Here is a 20,165-nt window from a genome sequence, read left to right as displayed (position 1 = left end):
GGCTCACCTGGGGTACCCCAGCGACTGGTCCTACTGACAGGGAACCAAGGACTTGACCAGGTTACCCCAGCAACCGGTCCTGCTGACGGGACCCCAAGGGCTCGCCCGGGGTACCCCAGCCACCGGTCCCGCTGACGGGGCCCCGAGGGCTCGCCTGGGGTACCCCAGCCACCGGTCCCGCTGACGGGGCCCCAAGGGCTCGCCCGGGATACCCAGCCACCGGTCCCGCTGACGGGGCCCCCAGGGCTCGCCTGGGGTACCCCAGGGACCAGTCCCGCTGACGGGACCCCGAGGGCTCGCCTGGGATACCCAGCCAGCGGTCCCGCTGACGGGCCCCGAGGGCTCGCCCGGGGTACCCCAGGGACCAGTCCCGCTGACGGGGCCCCGAGGGCTCGCCCGGGGTACCGGGCAGGCAGTGGCAGAGCTGGGAACGGACAGGGGAGTCCTGGCCCCCAGCCTCCTGCTGGGATCAGGTACCCCAGGCTGCTGCATCAGCTCCACTGACACTCGGCCCCCCCTTGGCCTCCTCCCAGCGGGGCCGGGGGCTTGGTGCGCCAGCCTCCAGCGCCCCGCTGGCTCCCACCAGAGCCGGGGCTGGGATCGGGCTCCCGGGCGGCGGGGGTGGCGCGCCGGGCCCCCCTGCTCGGCTCGGACCCCGGGGAGGGCGAGCGGCCGGGGCGCGGCTGCCGCGGAGGGAGGCGGGGCGGCTCCTGCGGGGCGGGGCTGGGTCCGGGTCCCGGCCCCCAGCGGGGCAGTGCCGGGGCTGGCTGGCAGCTTGGCCGGCTCGGGCACTGGCTGCGCGGCGTCTCTGTGTCCGCCCGCCCGCTCCGCCGTGCACCGATGCGGGTCCCCGGCTGGAGCCCGGCCGCCCTCCTCCTCCTCGCCGCCTGCCTCTGGCGGCTGCCGCCGGGCCGGGGCGCTGCAGGTACCGGGGCCCGCTCCGGGGCTGGGCGGGGAGGGGCCCGCGGCGCCGGGACCTGGCTGGCCGGCCCGTGCCCTGCTCGCACCCACCCAGCGCTGTGTTCGGCGCTGCACCTCGGTCCCCTCCAGCCTGCGGGGCCCGCCCGGGAAAGGGCCCCCGCCTCTGCCCTGCCGGCCCGGACCAGGCGGCATGTCTGAGCGCGCTACTCCCCTGGGCACGGCTCTGGGCCTGGCCCCACAGCGACCCGGGGATGCGCTGATCGCGTCTGGCTTTGTGCTGGCCAACGCCTGCAGGGCGGCCGGGTAGGACCTGCGCCTCCTGGGGAAGCGGAGCAGCTGTAACGTCAAACGGCTTCTGCTCCTTAGCCCTGGCCGGCTGCGGTGACCATCGCAGCCACGCTCCTCGCTGTGCAAAGCGGGGCAAAGTCTCGGGATGCCGCTTGTAGACATTAGGGAAACTGAGGCAGGGAGCCTTCCCGGGGCCGGGGCACAGCTGGGAACGCTGCTTTCAGTCGGACGCGATCCAGGCTCGGGTATCTGGGGCTGTTGTCGAGCTACAGGCTCTAGTGTCCGACTCCGCTCCTGGACCCTGAAGCTAGGTTTGGTTTCACAAGGCCTTGTGAGGTAGGGAAGTGTTAAGCCTATTGTACAGGTGGGGAAGCTGAGGCACGGAGAGGTGAAGTGAGCTGCCCAAGTTAGTCTGTGGCTATGACAGGAATAGAATCCAGCTGTCTTGGGTCCTAGTTGGGTGTTTTAACCAGAGACCGTCCTTCTTTTCTAGATCTCTGTCCAGCTCCTAATGGAAAGGTGTCTACAACACCCAAATAGTCACCTCCGTAGCTGGCACTAATTGGCCCTCTTGCCAGTCAGTCTCGGCGGAGAAGTTGAGAATTGAAGGGGTCATGGATACTCCCAGGCTGGGAAGCATTTCCGGGGAGGGATGTGGAGTATGGAGGAAAGGTGCATTACCGCTGCAGGTGCAGTAAATACAGCGAAAACTTCAGTGCCCAGCGTTGTCATGCACTCCTGCGTGATCGCTGAGTGCGCAGGAAGAAGTGTGTCAGTTTTCTCTTAAAGTTACATGGCTGTTGGAAACTTCCCCAAGAGTCTTGTTTGACTGACAGGACAATGCCTATTGCCTCATGGAAAAGCCTTCAAAGCATTTCTGTTAGTAAAACTTTATCGTTCCCCTTTTTTAAACGACCAAATTGTGTACTTCAGTGTATCATCCCAGTGCAGAAGTAGCTATAGTTCTCATAGACCAAACAACAAAGAGTTACAGGAGGCAGCGTTGAATGAAGCATTGAACTGGGACTCAGGGGCCTGAGGTTCTGTGCCCAGCCCTGCTGCAGGACTCTGAGCAAGTCACTTTCCCTGCCTGTGCCTCAGTTTCCCACCTGTGAAATGCAGATAACTATCCTCTGTAATCTGGCTTGAGCGAGATGGATGAGGAGAGCTATATCAGAGCAAGCTATTACGATTTATTACAAATAATACGATAATACAGAGTACTTTTCATCATAGATCTCAGTGCTTCACAAAATGGGTAAATGGTGCTATCCCCTATTTGTAAATGAGGCACAGAAAGGTTCAGAGACAGAATTTCACCTGCAATTCCTATTGATTTCATTGCTGTTATTTGTATATATGCTTGTATTTTGGTAGTGCCTAGAGATCCTGACCAAATCAGAACTCCTCTGTGCAGTACTGATGCATAGTGTTAGACAGCCCCTGCCCTTGGAGCTTAATATTGAAATAGGGTGGCAGGAGAAACAGAGGCACAGAGAGGCCAAATGAACTGGCACAGCAGGGCAGTAGCAGGTTTCCGGGATACCTGTCCCGTGCTCTCTCCACTAGGCAGCCCTGATCCAGTGGAATGGGCGAATGCCCAGCCCGTCTCAGAATCGGGAGGTTAGCTACTGGCCTAAGGGGAGTGGACGGTAGGGCTGGGCATGGAACACCGCTCTTCTGGCTCTGGCTCTGTGCTGAGCACAGTGATTTATGGCTAACTGGAACCATTCACGTAGCCTGCTCTTCCCTGCTGCCCTGAACGTGTTTCCAAAACTAGCTCCAACCAGTGCTGAGGAGTGATTTAACTACTTATTATATATATAGCCTCTGGAGGATGGTGCACGTAGGAAAGAACAAACACAACACCATTCTTGTCAGTTCACCTTCCTTGTTCTGTCCTCTCCAGCCTGGTTGCAGTTGCGCTCTGAGATATGTTATCAGGGCTTCCGGTAAAGCACAAAGAGAAGAGACTTTTACCAGATCATCTGTTCTTTCCCTTCCCCCCACCCTTCTCTTTATTGTGTAAATAGCAAGACATTCTATGCAGAGACAGTGGTATGGTCACCACCTGCCTGGTGTTAGACCAGGAGACCTGGCCCGGGTAAGCGAGATTCCGAGGCCTGTTTTCTGAGCGTTCCTCTAATCCAAGCCTGGCCTGCTGCTTTGGGATGCAGTGCTGGGTCTGCTGCTAGAATACAGTGTCTTGATGGGAATTCTGCTCGCTGGTGTTGGCCTTGGGCCAAGCAAGCCTAGCTCTGGTCAGAGGTTGATGAGGACAGTCAGCGGGAGGACTGGGTGGCGTCTATCGTCTTCCAACAGCTATGGATTCTGGAGCAATATTATTGCACTTTTACTGGAGGCTGGCTGACTCCCCTGCCGGGGTGAGTGTTGCAGTTGGAGCTGCTATAAAGGAGGAAAATGGGGATGATGCAGGGAAATGGTGGCTGTGAATGCTGAGATGGGTTAGTGTCTTTGAACCCTACTCAGACCAGATAGATGTAGACCCCAGTCACTGCTGGCCGTCGATGCACTGGTCCCAGCAGCCCAGATGAGATTTGGCTCCTCCCAAATCCCTCGCCTGCCGTGCTGGTGGGAGGAAGGCAGCAGCTAGCCCCATATCTTTCAATTACAGCCCAAGCGGGGTCCCTGTTTCTGCTCACTTGTCAGCACTAGGCATCTTTAGCTGCCCAATGCATCCCAGAATCCTTTGCACTGGTTTGTAGAAATGCTTCAAAAGAGGCACCATGGCAGCTGTTGCAAAGGATACTGAGACAGAGACCCAAAGACAGCCCCTTGTGCAACTGAGCAGAAAGAGGGATGCAGATTTGGAAGGGGTCTTGGGTGGGCAGAAACTCAGCAGCCAGGGAAACATGCCTTAGGATGGTCCTGTTGGTGAGTGACCAGGGTGGTCCCAGTGTTCTTCCAGCAGCATGCCCACATATGGCATCTTAGATGGCCCCCTGCTTAATCAGGAGTTTAGCCCCCACTTTGTTTCATGGACGAGATGGCTTCCTCTTTGGTGCATGGCTTGGGGGATGGAAAATCCTTTGCTGAGATGCCCAGGGGGATTCACCTGCCAGCCACCAAAGCAGCTGGTGAGACCATGGGGGCACGGTGCACGTTCTAACGCTCTCCTTCTCTGCGTGCAGGAACAGAAGAGGTGATCATCGGGGAGGCCGGAGAGAGCGTCGTCCTCTTGTGCCGAAATGTGTCTGAGCGAGCGGACGAGGTGGACTGGTTTCACGGTGACCCTGGCACCGTGCCCCCACTCTTCTCCTCCAACGCCAAGCTGCCCCAAGATGCCCGCTTGTCCCTGGTGGACAATAGCTCTCTGCACATCTTAGCGTTGCGCCCGCAGGATGAGGGCAATTACACCTGCAAGGACGTGCTGAACGAGATAGTCCGAGAGCACAGAGTCCAGCTCCTGGTAGCCAGTGAGTTCCTCTACGCGCGGTGTCTTGTAGCTGCAGGGGGCTTCACCTCACGGAGTCTGAGAGTTTAAAGCTAGAAGGGACCGCTAGTTCACCAAGTCTGACTTCCTGTACATCGCAGGCTGTCTACACCAGCCAGCGCCCACACGCTAAACCCAACAACTGAAGTGAGACCGAAGGAAATGGGACCCACGGGAGATTAGATTGTTCCATGCCGTGGGCAGAGATTAGGAGGGACTGAGGTGCGCCAGTGCCCGAGGCCCCTGCAATGGTAGGGAAATGATTAAACGAGATATACCCAGATAATCCTGGCAAGTGACCCCCGCTCACGGGGTGCAGAGCAAGGCGAAACCCCCCCAAGATCCCTGCCGATCTGACCTGGGGGGAAATTTCTTCCCTTCCCCACATGGCGATCTGAGCATGTGAGCAAGAACCAGGCAGCCAAGCCCCTGAGAGAGAGAATGCTTGGTGCCATCTCAGAGCCCTGGCCTGGGCTGCAGATGTGGCCTGCCAGAGCAGTTGTGCAGGAGGTAACGTGTGAAATGGCAACCTCACCTCCAGGGCACCCCCGTTAGAGGGTGGTAAATACTAGCCACAGACAGCCCTGTGCCCTCCAATGGGAATGGCTTGCGGGGTTGAGATAGAACCAGCCACCTGAAGGGGAGAGGGTCTTTATCCCACCCCCAGTCCCCTGAGCCACTTGCCTTTCCCTCTCCCTGAGTCCAAGTTGCCCTTTGGGCTCTCACTGTCTCTCCCCCATTCCGTGCCCGAGCGAATCCCAGGTGCTGCGTTGTGAGGATACACGGTCTCCCTCCACAGAGAGCTGTTCCTTTTGAACAACAGTGAGGAAACCCTGACGTGTCTGGGCCGAGGCGGGGAGAGCTCAGTCCAGGGGACGATAGGGGATGTGAACGGTGAGCAGAGTGAATGCCTGGGAAGAGTCGGGAGACAGGCAAAGCCACTTGCGTCATTGAAACGGGGAATGCGTTCCTGCCGGCAGCCGTCCCACCTTGGGCTGCCATCCTGGTAGACTGCTCCGGCTAAACCAGGTTGGTTGGTGCTTGGACGGCGAAACACAGGCTGCTGCAGGACGTGGTGGTGTTCATTCAGCAGATGGCCCTCTTCCTGCTGAGTCAGTATTGACCCAGTGCCCTGTGGGGTTGTGGGAGATGAGAAATAAAACCAAGGTCCTGGCTGCCTGTTAAATATCCCGTGGGCCTCTTTCCTGGCCAAATTTTAGCTGGGGTGATTGTATTCGGCTGATTGAAATGGAAGCTTCAGCTCTGGTCAGAATTCTTTTTTAACTCCCTGTCCTAAACTGTTATGCAGTGGGGCTGGGCATTGTTAAATGGCTATTGGGTTCTTCCCCAGAAGTGGCTGCATTTCACGGGCGAAGGTTCCTGTGTGTGTAGTCTGGGAAGTGTGTTGGAATCCTTTGGAATGAAGGGCACTGTGTAAATATATGGTTAATTTAGGACACCTGCAAGAGGGGTCTTAGTTTCTCTCCGTTTCCAGAATCTGCCCCCCACTCCTTCCTGTTTCCAAGCCCGCTGGATCACTGCAGGGCTGTCCTTAGAACTCCATCCAGGGTTTTGCCCTACACGAACTGGGGATCTAGTGGTGGTGGGAGGTGCCGGGAGGCAGCACAAAAGTGCAAAGCTTAGAAAACCTGCAGCGCAGGCAAACAGGACCTCAGCCCCTTGCAGTTACTTGCTGATGTGCCTCACCTCTCACTCGGCAACAGCCACCTCTAGAGCTTAGAGAGGAGCAGGGTCTGCCAGTATAACTGTTAGCGAGTATAATTGGGTGCAATGGGGACTCTGAGCCACTAGGGCCTGGACTGTGACCACCACTTTCATTGTATGCCCCGCTGCACAGCCCAGTCCGTACTGCCGTGATCTAGGGTCTGGCTGCATTCGAGCTGGAGGAGTCATTTCGAGCTTGCGTAGGCACATCTGCGCTAGCTTTGATCCAGCTAATGTGCTAAAAATAGCCGCATGGCCACAGCAGCATGACTGGTGGGATGGGCTAGCCGCCAGAGTATGTGCCTCGGGGCCCAGGCAGGATTTGTAAGGGTGGGGTAGTCACTCTGCTACTTCGAGCGGACTAGCTCAATCCAAGCGAGTGCGCCTAGGTCCACCCAGGTCGACGCTGGAATTTACACCTCCAACTCAAATGAAGATGTACTCTGGAATGAGGAATAGTCTGTGTCCTGCTACCTCTTGAGCTATCCAGTCCCCTTGTGTGTGACGTTCTGCATTAGCTCCTTTCTTCCTTGTTCGTTACCTGCTGTGTGCAGGCTATTGTATCCTTTGTATCCTTTCTCTCAGCCTTATTTCCTGTTTGTGTTCAGAGTGTTCCTCTGACGGAGAGCTGCTGCACCTATTTTGCCCAGAGCAGCGCTCTGAAAGGTCGCGCAGGGAGAGAGGCCCTTCCCGGTGCAGGGAACTCCACCGTGGATTTGACACGAACAGCTGATGTGTGGAGTATTCAAATGCAAGAAATAAACATTAGGCTGCTGCAGCATGTGGGTTAGTAGTTTGAGCATAGGCCTGGGAAGTAGAGACTCTAGAGTTCTAATCCCAACCCTGCCGCTAATTCCCAGTGATCTTGGGCAAGTCATTCAACCATTCTGTGACTCAGTTTCGCCAGTTGTAAAAGTATGTAACCACCTCTTAGGGCTGCTTGTGAGCCTTAGTTATTTACACTTGGTTGAACGCCACAGACATGGTCTGTATTATCATTGCACTGGGGTTTTTGTGTTTGTTTGTTTGTTTTGATATTTTGGTGTTTTACCTGGAATATATAAAACAGGACCCAGTTCATGAACTTCCTGTTAAAAGCTCAGTCTTTTTAGTTAATCCAAAGGAAGGTTAAGAGTGACTTGGCCACTGTCTACAAGGACCTACAGCAGGGACAGATTTCTGATAGCAGACAATGCTTTAACCCAGCAGAAAAAGGCATAATGAGATTCAATGGTTGGAAGCTAAAGCTAGACCAATTCAAATGGGAAACAAAGGGCACATTTTCCACAGCGAGGCTCATTAAGCACTGGAAGAACTTACCGAGGGATGTGGTAGTTTCTCCATCGCTTGCAGTCTTTCGGTCGAGATTGGGTATCTTTCGAAAAGAGACACTCTAGCTCAGCCAGAAATGGTGCAGGAATGATTGGGTCAGTTCTCTGGCCTGTTGTCCAGGAGGTCAGACTGGGCCCTCAGAATGGTCCCTTCTGCTTTAAAATCTAAATGAAAAGGTCCCAAATATCAGATAGAATTAATTATAGCGCTCAACAGGAGTTCAGCTGTGGCTTTTAGCCATTGTCCCGTGTTTGTGGTGGTGCAGAGGTGTGTGACTTGAGGGGAAACGCACACCCAATCTCCTGGAACGTTCATACTTACTTTGGTATCAACGCTGGCTCACCACAGGTGAGGACAGTTCTCGAGTTGCTGTTCTGAAATGTGTCTCGATGCCAGTCGGGTTATATTGATGTCAGCCAGGAGTTCAGAGGCTAACAGAACACTAGTTCAGGTGGCAGATTCCAAGACCCAGCACAAAGATGCTTTTCCGCTGAGTCGCCCTAAGCTCAAGTACTTGGACCCTGAATAAAGCTGTGGAGTAGTTTCTGATGACTCATGCTGGCCGGTCACTCCAGCAAACGTTGGACTGGCTCTTTGGATCCGGGGCAGTGGAAGTTCTGCAACTAGAAACATCCAGTTTTGGCAAGAAAGTTTATACTGAGGCTTATGCTTAGTCACTGGAGTTACCAATAAAGCCAAATCCCGAGAAAGGATGTGTTTGCAGTATAGAGACTGTTCAAAGCAGGGTGGGGATTTCACCTGCTTCCAGCTACTTTTCCCTGAAAATTTGTGTGAAGTGGGTGAGTCAAAGGACACGAATGTTTTGTTTGTTTATACTAGTATGCAAATGAGCTCTGGGTGAGCCTGTGCAGCCTTCCCTTGTCAGCCCTTAGAGATGGAGCAGGGAACTGGGCATCGGAGTCCTGGCTCTGCCACTAACTCTCTGTGTGATTCTGAGCAAGTTGCTTGACCTCTGTGCCTCAGTTCCCCTATCTATAAAATGGGGATAATAATTCTTCCTGCAGAGGGGTCAGTGCAGCTTAATTACTTCGTGTTTAGAAAGTGGTGTGAGCGCTCTCAAATGGCAAGTTCTACATCAGGGTAAATGTTTTCCCTAGCGTACATAGTTGATGCTATTTATGAGCAAAAGAAACCTCTCTCTCAAGCCCTGTGCACAGCATATAGCCTAACTCTGCTACCTAAACTCCATGCATAACAGAAAGGAAAGGGAGGCTACAGGTTTGCTACACTCTGTATCCTCCCTAACCAGCCCAATGGAAAAGTCCATACTGGGGCTCTTGATTAATCACAGTGAACTCACATGATTAACTCAAAAAAATTAATCATAATTAAAAAAAATTAATCACGATTAATCGCAATTTTAATCACACTGTTAAACAAGAGAATACCAATTGAAATTTATTAAATATTTTGGATGTTTTTCTACATTTTCATATATATTGTCTTCTGAGTTGCAATTGAAATCAAAGTGTATCTTATTTTTGATTACAAATATTTGCACTGGAAAAATGATAAACTGAAGAAATGGTATTTTTCAATTCACCTCACACAAGTACTGTCGTGCAATCTCTTTGTCGTGAAAGTGCAACTCACAAATGTAGAATTTTTTTTTGTTACATAACTGCACTCAAAAACAAAACAATGTAAAACTTCAGTGCCTACATTTACATTTGTAGGCGATAATGCTGCCCTCTTCTTATTTACAATGTCACCTGAAAGTGAGAACAGGCATTTGCATGGCCCTTTTGTAGCTGGCATTGCAAGGTATTTATGTGCCAGATACGCTAAACATTCATGCTTTGGTCACCATTCCAGAGGACATGCTTCCATGTTGATGAGGCTCGTTAAAAATTAATGCGTTAATTAAATTTGTGACTGAACTCCTTGGGGGAGAATTGTATGTCCCCTGCTGTTTTATCCGCATTCTGCCATAGATTTCATGTTATAGCAGTCTTGGATGATGACCCAGCACATGTTGTTCATTTTAAGAACACTTTCACTGCAGATTTGACAAAACGCAAAGAAGGTACCAATGTGAGATTTCTAAAGATAGCTACAGCACTCAACCCAAGGTTTAAGAATCCTAAGTGCCTTCCAAAATCTGAGAGGGGCAAGGTCTGGAGCATGCTTTCAGAAGTCTTAAAAGAGCAATACTCCGATGCAAAAACTACAGAACCCGAACCACCAAAAAAGAAAATCAACCTTCTGCTGGTGGCATCTGACTCAGATAATGAAAATGAACATGCGTCGGTCTGCACTGCTTTGGATTGTTATCGAGCAGAACCCATCATCGCATGGACGCATGTCCCCTGGAATAGTGGTTGAAGCATGAAGGGGCATATGAATCCTTAGCACATCTGACATGTAAATATCTTGTGATGCTGGCTACAACAGCGCCATGCGAACGCCTGTTCTCACTTTCAGGTGACATTGTAAACAAGAAGTGGGCAGCATTATCGCCTGCAAATGTAAACAAACTTGTTTGTCTGAGTGATTGGCTGAACAAGAAGTAGGACTGAGTGGACTTGCAGGCTCTACAATTTTACATTGTTTTATTTTTGAATGCAGGTTTTTTTTAACATGATTCTAATTTGTAAGTTCAACTTTCGTGATAAAGAGATTGCACTCCAGTACTTGTACTTGCAGGTGAATTGAAAAATGCCACTGCTTTTGTTTTTTTACAGTGCAAATACTTGTAATCAAAAATAAATATCAAGTGAGCACTGTGCACTTTGCATTCTGTGTTGCAATTGAAATCAACATATTTGAAAATGTAGAAAACATCCAAAAATATTTAAATGGTATTCTATTATTGTTTCAGTGCAATTCATCGCAATTATTTTTTTTAATTGCTTGACAGCCCTAGTCCATACTCCTGCCCAAAGGAAGCAGACACTCCTTACTTAGAAGCTGCTCCTGGTTTGGGGTGTTGCTGGCAAACTATGTTTGTTGTTTTTACTGCCAACTGGATAAATGCTCTACAGAGCAGCCCGCAGATCTCCTTTCCCTTGGGCTCTCTCCTGTACAGACTGCCGTGCCAGGCTTTGTTTGACAGCCCCTGTGTCAACAACTGCTCTCTAAAGATAGAGTTGAATTAGGAGTCGGGTTGCGCAGGCTGGCGCGGTAACATAATGTGCTAACCCTGAAATCCCCAAGACTATTACTAGGGGGAGTTGTTTGATTACTGTTTGAGTACCAAAAATACACGTGAATGAATGTGGAGCTTAAAGCAAACAAAATATAGACCGGAAATAAGGAGAAAGCACGCTCCGCCCCACTCTTTGCAACAGCTGGGAGCAGCCCCCTGTCCTGTGTTCCACCACCCCCATCCTCTCACCCCTCTGCGAATGTAGCAGTCTGGAGCTTCAGATGGCTCTTGACTTGCTTTACCCTCGCTCAATTCTTTCACTATTTAAATAATAAACCAAACATAATCCCAGTTGCTATCAAACCAACAGTCCTGGAAGAAGTCCAGAAATGACTTTCCCTAGGTCCTCTGGATTGTGGAATTTGCCCCCGCAGTTGAATTGCAGTTTGTACGTTGATCTGGGCTGCAAAGCAGAGCTGGCACATGCAGCCCTCTTGCAGCAAGCAGAGTAGGGCTGACAGAAACGGAGGAGGCCTGGATCTGGGCCCAGGGGCTCATTGCTAAGACCCCGATCCCGCAAGCTGAAGACCCAGGCTCCCATCCTGCTAGCTGTTCTGCGGCCACATGGGGCGCCAAAGTTTAGCCTCCTGCCTCAGGGCTGGGCTGGCAGGTTTCTTGGTTGCCAGGTGCATTGGGAAGCACTCACGCTTTGGCTGCAATGGGGGCTCCTGCAGCTCAGGGCTGCAGCTGGCTCCTTCCCCATAAGGCCATTGGAGGTAGATCGCACAACATGCATGGGCACTGTCAAACTGGGGGAGGACCCCTTCAGAGCTTGTGGGGGACCCCAGATAACCAGAATTCCCCAGCTAAATATTGGGCAAGCTTTGCCCAGACGTAAGGTAGCACTTTACGCTGCTTTGAGGGGACTGCTTTGTTACACACCCCAGTTCTGGTTTCTCCTTGCCCATTTCAGGTGGCCCCAGCAACGTGTCTGTCAGCATCTCCCCTGCCGCAGCACTGCCCAATGGCACGGTGTACGTAGACAAACGCGACACTGTGATGTTCAGCTGCACTAGCAGCTCCCATCCGGAGCCCACCATGGCGTGGACTTTCCAGCTGCCCAGTTCGGCCCCAGAAACGTTTACTGAAGTCAATGGCTCCTCCACCGTCTACACCCTGCAAAATCTATCCTCACGCTTCCAGGGGAACTACTCGTGCACAGCAAGGAACCCTCTCAGTGGCAGAAGTCGGACATCAACCAAGGAGCTCCTGGTCTACTGTGCGTAAGAGCGTTTGCAGTGTTATGGCTTGGGGAAAGGAATGGGACGGGGGGTGCTTTTCTGGTGTTTTCCTTGCCAGTAGGTCTGGGTGTTAGCACAAGGGGTGATCAGAGTGGGAATGGTATCCTGGCTTTTGCCTCTTAAAACCTTTTGCTACAAAAAAATTGGGTCCAAATGTAAACCTCAACCCTGAACCCTCCTAAGGGTGGGGGTGGGTTAGAATCTCGGTATCCAAATCTGCCTCAACCATGCTTGTGAGTCTGATCCAGGATAGGCATACTGTCCGAATCAGATTTGAACGGATGATCTTGGTAATCTGGGCCTCAAGTCTAACCCTGAGCTGGAGCTGGGTCTAACCTCATCTACCTTGTGCAGCTTTGCACACAACTGGAAACAGACATACTGATCATTTCGGCGGCACCAAATGTCATCCCATGTCATCGAACTGAATGCATTTAGCAAGAGTCTTGTCATTTTCCACACGCTGTGGGTGACGTGAGAGATTTCACTCGTGACCGTTGATGATGATATTTACGGTTTGCAGTGTTATAGCTGTGTTGGTCTCAGGATATCAGAGAGATGTGGTGGGTGCGGTTATACCTTTAATTGGACCAACTTCTGTTGGTGAGAGAGACAAGCTTTGGAGCTACATAGAGCTCTTCTTCAGCTGTGGGAAAGATAATTCCCAGAGCTGGAGAAGAGCTCAGTGTAGCTCAGAAGCTTGTCTCTTTCATCAACAGAAGTTGCATCAATAAAAGATATAACCTCACCCACCTTGTTTCTATGCTGTTTACTGACAAGTAATATTTGTACAGTGCTCTGAAGCTGTAGGGCCCTATTCTCACCTGGTGTAAACTGAGGTAGCCCCTATGAAGTCAGTGCAGCTATGCGGATACATGACACCTGAGATCTGGCTTGCGAGGGACTGTGTGTGCACCACAATGTATCAGGAAGGACGAAGGTGTGATTGCTAAGACATACTGCTGTATTAACATCAGATAACGCACACGCTAAAACCAAAACTGCCCTGCACAGCATAAGGATGGTTCACTGCCTAGTGTTTAGGGGAACAGACTTCCTTGCTCCCTGTAAGGGCTGGGTTGAGATTGCCCCACTGCCTTTTCTGCTGGGGACCTCATCCCAGGTCTCCAGTGGTTGCTGTGTGCTGCTATGAAAAGAGCACACATGCCCCCCCACCCCCCCAAGACTGGTGTGGGATTGCAGGGAGGGAATTGAGACAAGTGGAAGGAGAGAAGAACCATAAGATTGTTAAAAGGAGCTAGGGGGAAAATAATACCTCGCAGGCTAAAGTGCTGACACTGTGACGGTTTCACGGCATGGTTAATCTCAGCAGAGATGAAGGCGTCTTTAACCGCGTGTTGTTTTGTCGTTAGATCCCCCACTGTCGGTCCCAAGGTGTTGGGCTCAAACTGCCCAAGTGGGGTTGATGCTGCAGTTGTTTTGTAACTGGCCCGGGGGATACCCGCACCCCGTTCTCCAGTGGACAGAAGAGGGGCGAGACCTGGAGAATTCGAGCTGGGTCGTTAATGCAACAGGCACCGGGGACACCCACGTGGAAACTCTGAGCAGCTCTCGCCTCTTCCACGGGAAGGTGTTCAAGTGTGTCGGGAGCCACATCCTAAAGCAGGAGGAAGAGGAGCCGACCTGCACTGTGCAGATAAGTGCGTCAGCCTGTCCCTCCCTGGTTAGCCATTAACGAACCTGTGCATGTGGAGAGCCAGGCTGCCAGCTTGGCTCCACTGAGAGCCCCAGACACGGGTCTGAGGGCAGCGAGTCATCCAGGAAATCTGATTCTCCCCTGCCCTGTGCCTCCTGTTGCTATTTCTAGCTGTGGAAAGTGCGGGGAAACACTAGGATGGGAGCGTTTGATATGACAGTAAATGGTTATGCAGGGCCCAAGGCAGTGGGGATCAGATCCTGTGGCCCAGAGCCTCCGCCGGGGCATAACTTGATGGACACAGATAGTTCCATGGAGGTCCGTGAGATGACTCACGTGCATACAGCTGCTCAGGCATGTACGGGTTTGCAGGACTGGGGCCGAGAATTTAAAAAGTCCCTAATGATGTTGGCAACCTTGATCTGGCCCTGTTTCAGCAAAGCATGTGCTTAACTTTGAAGGTGGGCAAGTGCTTGGAACCAGGGCCTAAGAGACTTGCCCAAGGTCAAAAAAGGCAGTCAAGCAGAGCTGGGAATTGAATGCAGATCTCCTGAGACCCAGGCCCGTGCCTCCTCTAATTATCTGGGTGGGCAGTGGCTGCCTGTCAGTGTGGACCCAGGGTTCTTGTACATACACCAATACAGGAGGTCATTTGAAAGTTGCTATAGAAACATAAGATCTTTTTACTATAGGATTTTCAACCTCCTTCTCGACCCCCTTCCTCCCTCCCTGTTTAGAAGCCCCTTTGCTGGCGACGGAGCCACTGAAGACCTGCTTTGTGGGTGGCACCGTGTCCCTCACGTGCCAAGTGATGGAGAGCAATCCCCCTGCGAGAATCAGCTGGCTTCGGAATGTGTCCCAGCCTGAGGTGGAGATCCAGTCTGGTGGGAGGTACCTGGTCACCCAAGAGGGCAGCGTCTCCAATCTCACCATTCAGAACTGCTCCCACAACGCTGACGAAGGCTACTATGTCTGCAAAGCTGAGAACCCCGTGGGGCTGAAGGAAGCCTACGTTTCCCTCACTGTGAAGAGTAAGTTAGCAATGCTGTAGCTGGGGAGGGGGGTAGCTGAAGCAGGATGCGAGGAGCGGGAGCATGACATGAACAGGAGCAATAAGTGAGTCTCTGATGTACCACCCTGGATTCCTCTTCTCTAGGGCTCCCCGTGAGACGTAAAACCCCAGGGAGAGATGAACTTATGCCTCATTTGTGTGGGTTCATAGTTGTCTCCCATGTACCTCTGTCCATCGGAGCATTCCCAGTTGCATGGAGGGGGGCAGCGGACACTGGCTGGCAGAGCCGCGATCTTAGTCTAGTGAATGGGTCCAGTTGCCAGAGGTGGCAGGATCAGCGTGAAAAACAACACAATCCGGCCTGATGTGTGATAGAAGCTGTTTACGGGTCAGCTGAGTGACTGGTGCGGTCCCTTCCTGAGGCCTACTGTGTAGCTGTATTAAACTCACCGGCTGAAATCTGCAGTCAGTCGGAGCCTAGCCAGGGGCAGTTCCCGTGGCACACTGCAGTGGTTTTCATCTGCATGAGGTGTGTGTGCGTGATGGCGACGCACCCATCTTGCCAACGGAGCAGGCCAGTTACAGGGTAACCGTTGGCATCAGGGCAGCACTGTGACCAGCCCCATCACCTGCGTCTAGCCAGTGACAATCCCATAGGCTGAGCTTCTGCATCTCTCCTCTCCTCCGCACAGAGCCGGTGAATATAGTCGGGGTGGTGGGAACAGTCGCGGTCCTGCTGCTGCTGGGACTTCTGGTCATTGCTGGAATCATTTTGTACTACAACCCCCTCCTGTGCCTGAAAGGTAAGAGGAGCTGGCACCCCCTCTGCCCTCCCAGCCACAAGGCGCACAGATGAGAGCTCTGCTTCTCCAGACCTGACCTGGTGCAGTCCTTCAGTTTTATCCCCAGCCTATAATCCTGGGGCCCTCCCCACCCCACTTACCTGTGTCCACCCCACTTACCTGTGTCCACCACTGATGCGCACACCTTACCTGCCTTCTGCTGCTTCAGTTGGACAGCACCACCTCCCCGAGGCCTTCCACCGCCTTCCTGGGCCGTGTGTCTGTGTGGCGATTGCCTGGACGGTCCCAGTTCAGTATAATAGACAATATTGCCAAAGGCAGCAAATGATCTTACCGTGAAACTGCCTTTGCTTTGTCTGAGGAACCATGTTTATGAAGGCCTCTTAAATCTTTTTTCCCCCTCCCTCTTCTTTCCCCCTCCCCCACAGGCAGCATATTCAGGTGAGTGTTTTCCTTCCCCCGATCTCTGTGCAAACCTAGGTATATCCGCAGTCCGGTAGACTTGCTGCGGGTGTAACTAGGATAGACGCGACCCAAGGTAGGAGCTGTACCAACCAAAATCATCGGCTAAGGTGAGTGCAGTTGTACCGATGCCACGTCCTGCACAGAACCAAGGACCAAAGCCACAGGCCCCAGCCACTTGAGCTAACTGAGACTCTCTCTTAGCTACTGCTAGTAGCCAGGCTTCTGTCACCGGTGGAACAGCCGCTAGAAGGGATGAGATCACGTGTGTTACACTGACCCGAGTGACTATGCCGCCTCTAGGGAAGGAAACACCAATCTAAATTCCTCTCGTGCTGTTTGGTTAAACTAAGTTGTGGGGAAGAGGGAGGGATAAGGTAACCGACACTCCTTGGCTGTTCTTGTTACGCAATGTCTTTGAGATTGCTGGAGAGGCCCTGGCTTTTGAGTCGCATCCCCTGCTCCCTGAAGACAAGGTAATTCTGCCTTGTTCTTTGTAGTTTAGGGAGTAAATAAAAGCAGCAACATGCTGCCTCTCTGGCTGACAAATAGCTTCTCCACCCCAAGTGACATCAACCCCCCAAAACAAGAACCTTCCTGGGGTCGTGGTGTTTTTCACTCCAGCACCCTTTTCTAGTGCTTATTGTTCCTCCCCTCCCCTTCTGGGTTCTGTCCCTGGCTCCACTCTTGTGTGGCTTTGGGTGATTTCCTTCCCCACCTGCGTGCCTCAGTTTCCCCACTTGTGCAGTGGGGAAAGTACTCACCTCACAGGGTGATGATGGGGATTTATCCATGAATGTTTGTAAACTGCTCTGAGGACTCTGGATGAAAAATGCTGCCAAGCTGCAAAGCCCTATCAGCACTATTGCTGTCAGTGAACTCTGAGGGTGTGGTGCTGCCCTAGCAGCTGTGAGTACAGGACTTGACAAAGCAGCCATAACTAGCAACACCCAGTTAGAGCCACAGGTACAATTCTGTAGCCCCCTGGGGGAATGGAGGAAGGCCGGGGGCTGGAAGAAAGAGGGAACGGGCAGCCCTGCAGCATTCTCCATCACTTTCATTTGCCCTCCTGATCACAGGAATCAAGACTCAAATGATGTCTTCGTGCTGGTGGATTCAGATGGAGAAGAGGAGGAGGAGGAGGGGCAGGAAGAAGAAGCGACTGGCAAGTCCAATGTGCTTCGAGTGACGGCCCTGGTGAATGGGAACAGCACCCAGGCTGGTTATGGCCACCATTTTACTGAGAGTAAGCACCTGGCTTTGAGACGCATCGCTGCACAGTGAAATAGGCTGCCCCTCTCAAGCCGCTGAGTAAAATTTCTGTGGGTGGGAGGCCACCACTTTCCCCGTGTCCTCGCTCAGTGGGCGGTGTCCCAGCAGCACCAGCTGGGAGATGGGAGGAGCAGTGATGGACTTCACCTCTTCTCTCCACCTGCACATACTGCATGAGTGACACAGCTGCTGGAGTTAGGTGTTGAGGATCATTTGTATTGTGAGTGTCTACAGGCCTCCGTCAGGACCAGGGCCCTGTTGCTGAGGGCACAGCACACACCTAGTGAGAGAGAGAGCCCCGGCTCTGAGAAGACGCTCACAGTCTGAATGGGTAAACAGAGGAAGGACGGGGGAAAGGAATGTAGCGAGGCTATTCCACACTCCATGGCTTGCTTGCTCTTCCCTCACCCCTAGACAAATACACGCTAATAACATGACTACTACACCTTAGCGCCCTGGGTGCTTGGCTTGGCCGGGCCATGGCTCTGGTCGTAATGGTGTGCTAGGGTCTCCTGCCTTGTGATTTCTTCTAGGTGACATCAGTGAGCGGCACAGTGAGCTCTCAACAGAGGAAGTGGAGAGTGAAGAGAGGCCAGCTACGCAGAGGCAAATTCTCACTTTTCTTGATGAAATGGGTGGAACTGTGGGTGGAAGTTAAACTTCAAATGCATCATTGATATGTGGCTGCATCTAGGCTGTTAAAATTCCTGCAGTGGGATTGGCCTGATCTGGTTGTTAGTTTCTTTCTTCCCTCGCCCCAGCCCTGTTTTTCATTCTTTCGTTTTATTCTTTCATCTCATACAGTTCTTTTTTTCTCTTTCTTTTTGGCTATTTCTTCCCTTCTCTCAAGTTTTCTTGTTAATAAGAGGAAGTGCAGAGGCAGACAGAGTTCAGGAGGAATGTGTCTCTGCTTCAAAAGATCTTGTCCCGTGGGTATCCTCTTCATCTCTAAGCCTGCCGCTGACTGTGTCCGGGACACGTGTGGAGTTAACAGGAGGGCAGTTCTGTATCACGAAAAAGGCTAAAGGCAATCCCAGCAATATACTTGTATGTGCAAGATGCAGCAAATACTGGGTGGGGGGGAAGGGCTGGAGGAGTTTGCTTCCTAACTGCTAGAATGTGCATGGGTCTGTTTTTGATGAAAACGTTCCGATACTGGAAGGGACGGTCAGGATGTACTCTGCGCTGCATGGCTTTCACAGGGCCAACTGGCCTGTTGTTCTGCACTGAGGAAGTGAGAAGACCTGCTTGAAGCTTTGCAAGTGATTTTGATCCAGAGACCTGACTCCGCTCTAAAAGCATCATCCAAGCTATGGGATACTCCTACTGCCAGCTCTGCCTAGTGGGGAGGAAGAAGGATGTTCTTGTGGTTAACATGCAGGATCTGGGTTCTGGTTCTTCTCCTGCCACAGACTTCCTGCGGGGCAAGTCTCACAGGCTTGAGTTTTCAAAAGTGGCCACTAATTTTGATGCCTCCATTTTGGACTTTCCAACTTTAGACGACTGTCAGAACCCTAACTTGCCTTCGTGCCATGCCCCTTCCACTTCAGCCGTGCTACTGCCCCGGGGGGAGCAATATGCTCGCAATGGTCTATGACAGTGGTGGCCAAACTTACCGATCCTCTGAGCTGCATATGATAATCTTCAGATGTTTGAGAGCCGGGCGCACCTGCTCAGGCCTTCTACCCACTGGGCAGAAGTCCATAGCCTCACCACCCTGCTGCAGGGCAGGAGCCCTGAGCTCCTCCATCCCTTCACCCCCTGCAGTCTGGTAGGTGGAGAACGGGGGCATGGGGGACTCCACGAGCCACACCTGAACTGTAAAAGAGCCGCATGTGGCTTGCGAGCAGCAGTTTGGCCACCCCAGTCTATGCCAATCTCCGAGTCACACAGGAACGTAACCCACAAGAACGCTCGAAGAGCGGTGTGAGCTGACAAGGCCCAGGATGGAAAGGCGCTGTGGGGCGGATTGCTTGCTCATCAGGGGCTGGAGCCCTGCCTCAGCAAAACCTTCTTACTCCATAAATGCAGCTAGTTATTCCCCATCTGATAGCCAATGGTGTGCTGCCCTTGCCGCAGCTTCAAAGAGAAGCTCTCTCTATTTTCCCATAAAACAGAATGTTCCTAGCGCTATGTGGATGTGATTTTTGTTTATGGAATAAAATTATTTTTCTGACACATCTATCTGCTCTGCGTTTCTGCCTGGAGAGGGGAGGGGGCAGCTGTCCCTTTTCTGAGACATAAACATATTCACTAACTCTGATTTGTCAATGGCTCTCGCTCTGCTGGGGCCTTAGCTAGAGGTGCCTATCGCAGTGCGTGATAGGCACCTCTAGCTAAGCCAGAACCTGCACAGCCAGCCCTTAACAAAGCAGGAAATGGTAATGTTTGCCAAGCTCATTAGTGTTCCTATAAACCTGTCTGCACCAGTTTAGTTAAACACATGCAAAACTCCTCTACGGCTGTCAGGTTAGAAAGAGCATATATTGCTCCAGCTGAAGTTAATTCCTTAATGGACATAAACCATGTCGACATGGCTCCGTCCAAGGGGCCACGCAGGGGCCTGCACTGGTTTGGCTAAATGGCTGCAAGCTGATGTGCAGACAAGGCCGAACACCCCATGTGCAGGTAGCACAGTGAGTTGCTCCCCGTTCTACGTTCCCTACCCCCCTCAGTTGTTTGACACGAATCGAAGCCCCTGCCTCCAGCCCTGCGGTGCTCGGCACAGCTTCTGCTGAAGCCCCATAAGTAGTGGCACTCGATGCATTTTGCTGGCCAGAAGACATGGCTAGCAAGTGCTACCAGGTATTCCCCCGCTCTGGGACACCC

At 52.2% G+C, this 20,165-nt stretch overlaps 1 protein-coding gene across 1 annotated transcript; it reads left to right on the top strand.

The window, feature by feature from the left end:
- Nucleotides 1-815: 815 nt before the first annotated feature.
- Nucleotides 816-19,478, top strand: VSIG10 (V-set and immunoglobulin domain containing 10). The gene is made up of 9 exons (XM_074972801.1): nt 816-925; nt 4,362-4,646; nt 11,803-12,108; nt 13,504-13,791; nt 14,525-14,818; nt 15,492-15,602; nt 16,031-16,043; nt 17,144-17,310; nt 17,870-19,478. The coding sequence occupies exons 1-9, from the start codon at nt 841-843 to the stop codon at nt 17,992-17,994; spliced, it is 1,674 nt and encodes a 557-aa protein (XP_074828902.1). The 5' UTR covers nt 816-840; the 3' UTR covers nt 17,995-19,478.
- Nucleotides 19,479-20,165: the final 687 nt, after the last annotated feature.

The sequence above is a fragment of the Natator depressus genome, chromosome 15, assembly GCF_965152275.1.
Source record: "Natator depressus isolate rNatDep1 chromosome 15, rNatDep2.hap1, whole genome shotgun sequence".
In the NCBI taxonomy this organism is placed as follows: domain Eukaryota; kingdom Metazoa; phylum Chordata; order Testudines; family Cheloniidae; genus Natator; species Natator depressus.
This window is presented reverse-complemented; position numbering and strand designations above follow the sequence as displayed.

Bases quoted from the DNA above. Each gene is read 5' to 3' on its own strand.
- VSIG10 (XM_074972801.1), top strand. From the start codon at position 841: ATGCGGGTCCCCGGCTGGAGCCCGGCCGCCCTCCTCCTCCTCGCCGCC. The intron at 13,792-14,524 runs GTGCGTCAGCCT...CTCCCTGTTTAG, and splicing joins GACCTGCACTGTGCAGATAA to AAGCCCCTTTGCTGGCGACG. The intron at 17,311-17,869 runs GTAAGCACCTGG...GATTTCTTCTAG, and splicing joins TGGCCACCATTTTACTGAGA to GTGACATCAGTGAGCGGCAC.